We start from the raw sequence: 11,624 nt of genomic DNA on the forward strand, positions 1-11,624 counted from the left end.
GGATGTCGTGCTACTCGTCACCTCATACACCATAATTTCTTACACTGTGTAATAACATCGTGGCGCACGCTCAAACTCGCGAAATGGGATATGCCAATGCCATTAGGATTGATACGGTAGCGTACACATCTCTGAACTTATTTAATCTCTTCACGACAGACAACTGATGGGCAGTAATGAAGGCAATTTAGTATAGATATGCTGACATAGCTGCAAGGTTTTTATGAAATTTGGTACAGTTCTTACATCCTGCACATGGTAATTTGAAGGTAACGGATGCTCAGATACCAAGGCGTACTGACATGTCTCCAATACCCATGATCCACTGCACATGCACATCAATTCTGGTATACATACTCTTCTTGAGGGGAAAAACATATTTTGGTAATGATGGATAGTATATATGGTCTACCTCCACATTCACAAACATTGTTTTGTTAACCAGTGTTAGAGATTATTTTAGTATTTCCAGAAAAAACTTATTTCTCTGCTTCGTTCTTCCATGTTTGTGTAGACAACGATGCATCATCAGTAACACTGCTGAAAGGACAAGGTAATGTGTGTTAAAAAGTACAATAACTCCTGATTTACAATGACCAACAATCATGCCCAGTATATGCATTCAGAATCAGACAAAATGTTTGTGCAGTTGGAGCCTTGTACAAGATGGACAAATCACTAGGCCTTCAATAAAGAAGTGATTAGACATTCTGATAATGTAACAAAATGAACGTAATATATGGCAAAATTAAGTCAATGTTCCATCTGGTGTTTCTAGCCCACTGAGATCTTCCATGAAAAAACCAGATGGCAGGTTAAAAATGAGCTTGGACCTCTGAAGACCAAAAATAGTTCAGTTACTAATACACTGCACTTTAAAACCACTGGACTAAGATACACTTCATGTGAAGTCAATAAAGGACTGTGATATGGTAAATTTCATTTACGGTCAGTGTCACATACTTTTCGCACACAGTCTCACTTCACACAGCCACGTGTCTTCAAAAAGTACATTAATCCTGTTACAGTGATGTTGGTGAAGTCACTGACACGATATCGACTATTCAGCTCACCAATGTGAGTCATTTATACTTGGTTCATTATTCATATCTTCCTGGAAATGCTGAATGCTGCTTTGTAAAATATCCAGATAATACTGGAGGTCATTAACAGATGGCTGAAAATAATTACCACCATCTGAACTTAAATCACGCCGACGCCTTCGACTTAGGTACGTGTACATTAATCCAATAGCCGGAATGCTGATTCCCAGCAGAGCTAAGGGAAACATTACTTTGTAGTAGGAGTTGGAATTGCCTCCCAGACTTCCTTTATATGAATGCGTGGGGAAATCTATCAGATTATGAGCACTGGGGTTATAATGACTTATATGTTTGAGGAAATATGGTTTGGAAGGGACAGAAGGTTCATAGTACTGCTGATATGATGATGGTGGAGTGTCTGGTATATATGACTGATGCGGGGAAGAATATGATGATGGTGGAGTGCCTGGTATATACGACTGATGCGGGGAAGAATATGATGATGGTGGAGTGCCTGGTATATACGACTGATGCGGGGAAGAATATGATGATGGTGGAGTGTCTGGTATATACGACTGATGCGGGGAAGAATATGATGATGGTGGAGTGTCTGGTATATACGACTGATGCGGGGAAGAATATGATGGTGGAGTGTCTGGTATATACGACTGATGCAGGGAAGGATATGACTGGTGTATCTTTGTGCTCTTGATCTGTTGATATGGTGGAGATATCTGATGATACTGAGGTTCATTGCTGTTATACGAATCAAAGAGTGGCTCTGATGCAGAATAACCTGCAGAGAAGGAAATCCTACGATTGTAAAGTGGTCCCGAGATAGAAAAATTTGGAGGCTGTGAACGCTGAACAAATGGTTTAGGAATCCACCTGGAATGTGATGATGGAAATAAGGGATGCTGCGTGGTACTAATTATATTATATGATGGTGAAACCGATGTCAAAGAGGCTGCAGCCAGCTGTGCAGATGCAACTGCGGGAGCTGCCATAGAATACTGCACCGGCATGGAGAACGAAGCTGTCGAATCATTTGTATCATGAACAGCATTGAATGGTTTAACACCAACTGAGGAGATGCCTTCAGCAGTAGCTTCATATGTGAAGCATACCAGTACTAGCATTATCGTCATTCTTGTCTTCATGTCCATCTGGAATGCAATAAATATATTATGGAAAATATCGATTCAGCGCTTTTATAAGTATAACTGAAGGAATGATGTATAGAATAAAAATCAACAGTCTATAAAAGTGACAATAGGTTACAGACGTCCTGTGTAGGATTTGATGTTTCCACGGCGGTGAGTCTGAAGATAGCTGTCTTCTGGGTTGTAACGCTATGTAGTCTGATAGAAGTCTACCAACCTCTCAGAGGTCCTTGCTGCCTCCAGAAGTCTACCAACGTCTCAGAGGTCCTTGCTGCCTCCATCATCAGTACAACCCAGAAGACAGCTGTCTGAATTTATTCATGGTTTCCCTCAGTTACATATGCCTCTTTTGTTCGCACAGTGGCCTGACACAGTTACACAGTTCTCGGGTACAACCTGTGGGTGTGAAGTTGTTTGCTCGCGGTGTCAGATTTCTCTGACAAACACGTTCTTAAGGACAAGTTAGGTCGAGGGTAAGTATGCTAGAACAATGCCTGACAAATCTCACGAACTACACAGCCACCTAGACTACCGATTCACTGAACGGTATGAGTCTTCCATGACCGGAAGTTCCTGTCGTTATGCGACCGGAAAATGCATTAGGCGTCTTTGCGAAAGCTCGCCATTTAGCATTATCTTAAGTCGGTTTAAAGTAGTTTAAGTTCACTCAACCTGCTTTTCTGAGATTTATTTCAATATCATGACCTCGTTCACGACTATGCTCTATATCAGTGTTAGTATTTGCAAGAAAATTTGTTGTGCATTACTTGTTTCGCTCTAGTGTTCTATGAAGATTATTCAGCAATCACAACAAAAATAAATAAATTCGTGCATTAAAATCGCCGAGACTGGAAGCAATACAAGATTATTTCACCTTTTGGTTTGTCATTAGTTCCAGTGAAGTTGTTTAATGAGCACTTTCTTGTTAAGATCACGTATGAAGGTTTCAAAATCTAGCACTAGCAGTTTATCAAACACAAAATTATCATACTAGTAATTTACCACGCACAAAATTGTCTGAGCAGCAATTGTTTCTTTCATCTTTCACATACCATCACGTCAACTTTTTTGTCTTTCCTTTGATTCGAGCTGAATACGTCGTCTTGCTTTCGTCCGGGCTGTTAAAACACTGGACACCTTCAGCGAAGAGATGCCCGCAATTCGTGTGACCTACAGTCGATTGGTATGCGAGGTGGGCAACCCTTCTCTGACATACATACACTCGATTCCAATGAATGCGCTGTAGAATCACTGCCAACGCACAAGACAAAGTGTCTGACAAATAATTCCCTCGTTATCTATATACGAAACACGTCACTGTTAATAAAACAGATCAAAAATATTTTGTTTTGAAATTAGTGCCACCCTGCTCATGGCAGCCGAAGTGCCACTTAAAACCTTCATGTTGGTCTGTTCAAGTGGGCTGCCACGGTTGAACACGCCTAATTGAATTATGATGTTCTCGCCTTCTGCTAACTATCCTTTTCCCTGCGTTGTTTACTCCAGCACTCGTGAGCACAAACAATTGAATTGACTACATTTTATTCCGACCAATGGAAACGCGTCTTTTCCTTCGGGACGTACATGTTTCAAATGTGGGTCACGGGTTCACTTAGGATTTCTATGGTTTCCCTCTTTTCTCAAGGCATATTTGTGATTCATTTAACAAGCTGTGGGCTGAATAATAAACATGATGAATATAAAGAATGCTAGGAAGAAGTCGTGGCCTGATTAAAGGTACTATCCCAACATTTTCCTGAAGACAGGAAAACCACGAAAAACTTGAGTCAGGTTAAGCTTTCTGAAGGCCTATATTTGAACTTGGGACCAAAGCAGGAATGCTAACCACTCGGCCGAAATTTTCAGTCTCCATTGCACCATCTGATAAAAAGTAGCTGCTTATAATGTTCACATTTCCATTGTAGCAAATTTCTACTAATTCAAAATATTTTTCTAGCTGGCACAGTTTTTTACACATGCAATAGAATAAGATATAGAATCAGAGCCATAATTCATAATATTATGTACGTAACATGCGGATTAAAAACTGACATTTCATAATATAGCATGTTAATACACAATGATAAGACACATAAGACCAGCCAATTTAGGTACCATTATTCATGACGACTAAAAGCTTAATGGCAGGTACAATAATATGATCACCTAAGAAATACCAAAACAAAAAGTGGAGACTCAGTCTTACCCATGAATCTTTATTCATAAATGGTATGAAGCGATATACAAATAGTTTCATTACAAATTATTTTCACATAAAAGCAGACACGTGCGACTATGGCTTCTAAATTTCAAACTATTCAACAGGAGACGTAAGTAACATGTCACCTGTTTGAATACCATTGGAAATAATCGCATTTTGCATGGGGGTCATTGCTACGCCCTTCACCTCTCGCACAGACCCAAAACTTGCGCTTGAAATTTGGTCCCTTCTTTTTTACACATCTCTGAACGCAAGGTTCTCTATGACCTTTGCATTTTGGGGGTGCCTTTGGTCCAGTAAGCATACTTTTCCATGCATCAGAAGCCGCTTTCTTTTCACGTCCTGAAATAGCGGAACAATTTTGTTCTGCTTCACTTTCATTACACACCACAATTGAAGAACCTTCTTCTGTCATGTCCCCACTGCTTGGAGTATCAACGATAGGAAGGGGCTGGAAAGACTCACAAGAATCTGGACGAACTTCACTCAAGGCACTCAAAGAGCTCAATGATTCCAGACTCGACTCCTTACCAGAGTCCTGACTATGTACGTCAACACTCTCACAGGAATCTGTACTTTGGGTCTCAGATGACAAGAGTTTAAAAAAGCTTGAGATGCCCCTCTGTTTCTTGGTGTCACCCTTTGACCTGTTGGGCATTACTTTAGTGCCTGGCAGCTTGCGTTTACCAAAAGAAATTGTTGCATCCTCTGTATAATCTATTGTGGTGTTAGTACAAATTTCCTGGTCACAGGACTTTTTGCTGAAGAATTCAGACAGTTTCTTTTGAGTGCCAGCAAATTCTGGATAGTATTTTGTACAAAATGAAGGATATTTTGGGGATCTAAGAAATTTTAAATAAATGATGGCTTTAACAGGACAATGGTCACTTCCAAGCACATCTCTGAGTATGATACAATCATCCATTTCACCTCCAAGTCTCAAGTCAATTAAAATGTAATCTATTCGAGTTCCGTAATTTGTGGATCGAGCATTCAGCGTGGTGCACCAACAAGTGAAAGCATTTTCTTCCACAGGATTTACAAAGCGGAATGCATCAATCAAATGGAATGTACTGATATTCACATTATTTGTGTTTACCTCTGCACTTGGATTATATATTATATGGTTCAACCATTTTCGGCAAGGATTCTCGTTGAATTCCTCCTATAAAAATTAAGGTCTTTATGGTAACTTATAAATGTGATGTTATATTACAAAACAAATGTATAAGAAATGATGCAGTTTAGAATATTTACATTTAAAATAAACTTATGACAGTACTTCATTTAAGGATAAGGTGGTAATCTCAAATCTTCTGTATGGATAAGTATATGACAATAAACAAAACATAATTTCCACTGCAATGAACAAGCTATTGATCATGTTTAGATAAAGCACATAATTGTATGCAACATTATATTTTTTGTAAAATTATTCAGTCTATCTTGTGTTGATGTTGGTCTCCTGGTAAGGAACTGCTGCCACGTAACAGTACTTCATAACGGAGAAAACTGCTTGCATCTATCATGAATTATTATTCCATAAGAAAGAATGGCTTCTGGGACAATTACTTCTGTTTATGCCAGCCTGTCTGTACCCAGCTTGTTGTTCAACACACAACAATATTAAAATACATCCATCTGTTCTCTATCCAAGATCATTAACACATGTTTAGTGTTTCATGCTTAAATGTACACCCATCCAGTAATCTGACAGACATTGACATTATCATTGACAGAACTTGAAATGACTAATCACTTACCACATCTGATGGGTCACAGTGATCAATGGGCTTATGACAAGCGTTTATATCGCCAACTATAATGACGTAGCTTCCGGAGTCCAATATAGCCCTTGTACGAACCTCAAGAAGATGATAAAATCTCAGTTTAACTCGAAGCCTTTCTGTATTGTTAAGATCAGCTCTTGGACAGTAAACGTTGATAATCGTCAGTGTCTTATCTTCTCCACTGGATATCTTGATAAGTTAGAAAATATAAGGACTTCATTAAACTTTGCTGGTTGTATTATTTTCAGCACACACACACTAAGTCCTAGTTTACAAAAAAAGGTGATGTACTTCATGATTTTTTATTACATTTTGTCCAAGATATTTACTAAATGACACATTGGTATTCATACAACTTTTAAGAAGGATGCCTAGTCTCTTGTTAAGATGTGATAAATTCTCAAGCATTGGTACCAGTATTATCCATAATCGTTACATGATTACCACTAATTATATCTAAACTATTATAACTGAAATACATCCAGAGTTGTCACTGGCACTGGTATTTTTGATAAAGTTGTCATATTGATCACAAAAATCATTGTCTTCAGTAGATGAACTAATGGTTCCATTTTTCGTCGTCACTGCCAATATCCTCACAATCAGTATTCCGTAGAGTGCCCTCCAACTGAATATATTTCAATCCTCTGCATCTTGCTACATTTTCTCTCAATTGTCAAGTAGGTTCTTAACCTTACCTTAATTTGAAATTCTTTGTATTACAACTCAATGAAAGCCCAAACTTTACTGACTTCATTGCATGCCATATCTTGGTAGTCACTAAAATAATTTAGTACTTACAACTGATAAATCAAAGCTCTGTATACAGGATAAGTTACCTTAATTTTGTGTTGAGTAATGACGGCTCGCCCTTCTAAATCTATTTCTCTAAGTTCAATCTTAGAGAATTCAGCCCTTATGTTTCCATAACAACCCACACTATCCACTGCACCAGAGGATTCAAAAAGGCCTGACAAACCTTCCTCTGCTCTAAATGGAGTAAAGGCATCTTTGCAGTATGTTGCTACACCTTAAAAATGGAATAATACTTAAATTCACCACATTTAAGTATGTTATTAAAACAACATGTCAGAAGAAGTGCAAGGAGGAACGTTTACTTTACCAGAGTAACCACTTCTTCTTGAAAATGCATAATACGAGTTGTAACCATCAACAATTGCTGTTCCCTGATCAAGGGCACTTCCTGTAAAATGTAAATGTAATGATACTGGCATAAACTAGGTTGATAGCATGATAAACAGGTTAAAAAAAATATTATCTCTGTCAACCAGTTAACTAGAAACATCAGTTGTTCAGCGAGTATAACCACATTAAGAATTATAAAATTCAGATGCAACACATACAGCAATAACAATTTTTTTCTTCATACTCATGGCTTTTCACTTGTCATAAATCAGTATATGAGTGTACTTGTTGAGCCCTCAAGATACATCAGATGTAATATTAACATGTTCATGCAAGTTTCACATAAATGCTACCCACACTTTTGGCATAGTTGTGTAACAGTAAACAATTGGCTACTTGACGAGATTTCAGGTTCTCAACAACAGTGAGCATTAAGATGACTGTCTTCTGGGATGTTGCATCACTTAATGTGGTAGAAGTTTACTGACATTTGAAATGTCTTACTGCCTCCATAATCGACTAGATGATGGAAGCAGTAAGCAACTCTAAAACGATTCCAAAGGTATATCATTGTTAAGAAACAAAACATAAGAAAATGCCTTACATATACATTCACATTAATAATCTTAAATACAAATACCAATTGACGTACGTGTTATCTTCGTTTCTTGAAGACATATTATATCGCCATCTAACGAATCAAGTCCTTTTTTAATGAAAGCAGCATCTTTATACAGCGAACGAATACCGTTTACATTCCATGTTATGATTTTAACTTTATTTAACTCTTGTTGGTTTTCACTCATTATAATTTAAGGGCACTATGTCCAACTTCAGATACTCAAATTTACCTATTCGTCTTTTAAAGCATTTTTATATTGCAGAGAGACTGAGGAGCACATTACTTCATGCAACAGTATAGAATATTTCCAACCTGAATATACTTTACGCTTTACATGAAACCTGTCATATCAGATATAGGTTAGGATAGTCACGCCATAATATCAAATATAGGTTAGGAAATACCACGTCAACAACAAGGTAATTATCAACAGCAACCAACGATGATAATGGGACGAGACCTAAGACTCGCATTTAGATTATCGAATCGAAACGATAGTTGCGTTTCATTCCAGGACGACCTTGATGATTCCATGACTGTTCAGCTACAGCGATTTTACCCACTTCACCAAACAAACAAGAGTAAACAACAAAGATCTGTTAATATTCATATAGAGAAGCAATATGAGAATCAAGTAGACGATTGGCAGAATTTCCTTCAGTGTGTGTAGTGACCATTCTGGACTGAAGATGATTAGCTTTGCGTGGGAACGATTGAATTTTGCAGTCTCCTACAAATGGAAAATATCTGGGCAACCTGGAAGTTATTTCTCAGTTTTATCCATTCCTCAACGACCATTTTGTAATATGGGGAAGTACATTACAGTGTCTGTCTTCTTATATATGAGAAATGACGTCCAAAAGCATATTCTTACAGAACTGGAAGAAAATTGGAGTCATTATAGTATTTAATTTAGACTGAAAACACTGAAGCAAATTGTTACTAACGTCACAACGGGAAATATTTTTAAAGTCCATACAGACTTTACAATTATTTTTTTTATTTTCAAGCATTTGTAGGGTGCTTAAACGCGCGTCTTGGTCTCCTTGCATTTTTCTATGGTTACAAGTTCATGAATTCGGATTTCTACGCTCTTCTTTGGCGTATCTATCGTGTGCTAAATTTCCGATAGTCATGTCAATTTTCGCACTCATAGCACAGAAGCATCGCTACGCTTGGCACAGTCCGCATCTGCATCAAAGCGTATCTCCTAGACGGACGAAGAATGAAAGAGTTTCCTCGCCCGGAACGATCCGTCAGAGAAAAGCATCACAGTTGTCGCTTCTCGATAAAAATGGCGTCATTCAGTTGAAATTTCATACTATATTGAGAGTTCATTGCAGTTGGAGCAGAATACAAGGATACAATTAACAATAAAATGTTATGTAGATTTCCGTGGTTTCTTTAACATGTTTATGGTCAAATTATATTTATAAAATAGACCTACTTCAAGAATCAACATGTTAATTCTATTTTACACAGATAAAAATGCTGAATAAAGTTTTCATTCAGAGTCCAATAAAACTTTTTGTAACATATCCGGAAGCATCATTGCAACATTTTTTTTATATTTTTCCGTAATGGCACGTGTTTTGTCAACTGAAAATCAACTCAGTTCATAAACACTAAATTTTCTCTTCATTGCACAAGATTTTCAAATATATTGGCTCTTCTTAGCCAAAATTTCTCAACTCTATCTCCTGATTTTTACTGCCAATTCATCAATACTGTGTGAGTCACAACAACAAATATAAAAGTTAAATAAACAACATCCTTGCAATTAAAACTGGAATATAATTTCTGGCATTAGAATTTGCTATTCTGTACTTTAACCCAACAATGAGAAGTCTTCAGTCCAGTAACTAGTAGCCTTCAAAATGGCGGATGCACGGTGGTATGACCTGGTGGCCAGTAACTGTAACACTTTTTCGACCTTCAATTTTCATTATAGCCCATTTTCTATTATATTACAATGTGGGATAAGATGAGTCAGTTGTATTTTAACTCAACCACAAATGACGCCATGCATTGGCCAGTTCGGTGCGATTTCCTGCCAATCTGCCAGCATTATCAGCATGATGGACTATAAACCCTGATGATGGACCTCTGAAAGTTTGCGAAACTTCTATCAGACTACACGGCCCAATAACCTAGAAGACAGACACGTATGAATATTTCTATATCGATACAAGAACGTTCCACTTGGCAGTGATATTGCGATATGTTAATTCGTGTTGAACATATTCAATATATATAATACCTAACACAATGTTATGAATACCCTGGGAGGAAAAACTCCTGCCTATAACCTTTCCGTCGTGAACGAGTTCGCGTTACCCCACAGTGTACACGTGCATGTCAGAGCGCTGGAGCAACGAATTCCCACAGGTGGACATCACATTGACCTCTCAATGAATGAATCAGATAACGCATCAAATGTTTATTATTTTTAAATGTTACTATTTTTTAGTCGCCTTAAACTTAACACCAACAATTTAAGCTCAACGCCCTAATACATTCGGAAACGTATCTACACATCTGATACCGAAGTTAGTGACCAAAAGTAAAAAATTAAGTTTAATCATAAAGTAACGCAGTCCATTCAGCAATGCATCTAAGGATTTTCCTCTTGTTAGATGCAATGGAACGGTTTGTCTCCTGTCGATCTGTATGCCACACTAGAATCGAGAAATGTGTCTCTAAACTCTAGTGTTCGACAATGAAAATTCATAATATCTGGTTCCATTGTTGCCACCACAGCGTCTATAAACGGTCCTATATTAAGGAACTACAATCTATAGGAACTCCTTAAAATCGACTTGTTTTAGACTATTAAGCTAGTAACAATGGTCGAAAGGCAACCATTTCCGATTAATCGATACTACTTAGCTAGGGTACTTTAATTGCATATTACGAATTTCATATGTGAAAATCGGCATTTATCTGCGCACATGCATGTCTGGAACTCAGATCACCGTTAGGACAGACGACACATCCAATTCGCATTTGTAACACGGGATCCAAAACATTCCAACCACGCGTAATATTCGCGGCATCATTTCCGGATACAATAACGAAAAAAAACAAAACAAAGGAAATTCGCCATTACATTCGTCATGGATGACCGAAACTTCGACCTCATATTCTGCCGACCCAATAATGAATAATGTCTTAAAACATGATTTAAAATTTGGATTATTTTTTCAATTCTTTATTAATGATTTCAACACTTTTATTTTCCCATTCGCAACTAATTTTATACAGATATTTTCTTATATTTCTTAATTCTACAATAACATTGTAAAAGGGCGTCTTTTTTCACAAGTGCAACGAGAGTCCATTGTCGTTCGCTTCCTGGCATCTACTTTCCCAAAACGATCGATAATATTTCGTCTGGCAAACCATTTCCGTGACACAGAAACTCATCGGGTTTTATCAAAGACGCGGTAAAGAGTTTACGCATGCGTCGCTGAACACGGTGGACATTTCCAGAACTAGATATGACACTGCCTTTTGTTTTCAACGTAATGTATATTTTGACGAAGAACACGTGTGTCAGAAATGATTTGCGTGACTTTTTGAACACTTTGTATGTACTTAAAATTGCAAATATGAAGCAAACTACATAGTTTCATGATT

General features: G+C 37.5%; 1 protein-coding gene across 2 annotated transcripts; it reads right to left on the bottom strand.

Moving 5' to 3' along the window:
- Positions 1-586: 586 nt before the first annotated feature.
- On the bottom strand, positions 587-11,056 carry LOC110834938 (DNA-(apurinic or apyrimidinic site) endonuclease 2). 2 transcript variants are annotated; one of them, XM_022074611.2, is made up of 5 exons: positions 8,016-8,490; positions 7,341-7,421; positions 7,057-7,247; positions 6,191-6,406; positions 587-2,209 (listed from the first exon to the last, which is right to left on the bottom strand). In XM_022074611.2, the coding sequence occupies exons 1-5, from the start codon at positions 8,167-8,169 to the stop codon at positions 1,070-1,072; spliced, it is 1,782 nt and encodes a 593-aa protein (XP_021930303.2). In that variant the 5' UTR covers positions 8,170-8,490; the 3' UTR covers positions 587-1,069. The 2 variants fall into 2 exon arrangements, with proteins under 2 accessions (XP_021930303.2, XP_021930302.1); XM_022074610.2 differs by lacking the exon at positions 587-2,209 and adding an exon at positions 4,403-5,592 and having other exon boundaries at positions 8,016-11,056.
- Between the last annotated feature and the right edge of the window lie 568 nt (positions 11,057-11,624).

Source organism: Zootermopsis nevadensis, unplaced genomic scaffold (genome assembly GCF_977971745.1).
Source record: "Zootermopsis nevadensis isolate Lab colony 2312 unplaced genomic scaffold, Znev_1.0 Znev_ptg000023l, whole genome shotgun sequence".
In the NCBI taxonomy this organism is placed as follows: domain Eukaryota; kingdom Metazoa; phylum Arthropoda; class Insecta; order Blattodea; family Termopsidae; genus Zootermopsis; species Zootermopsis nevadensis.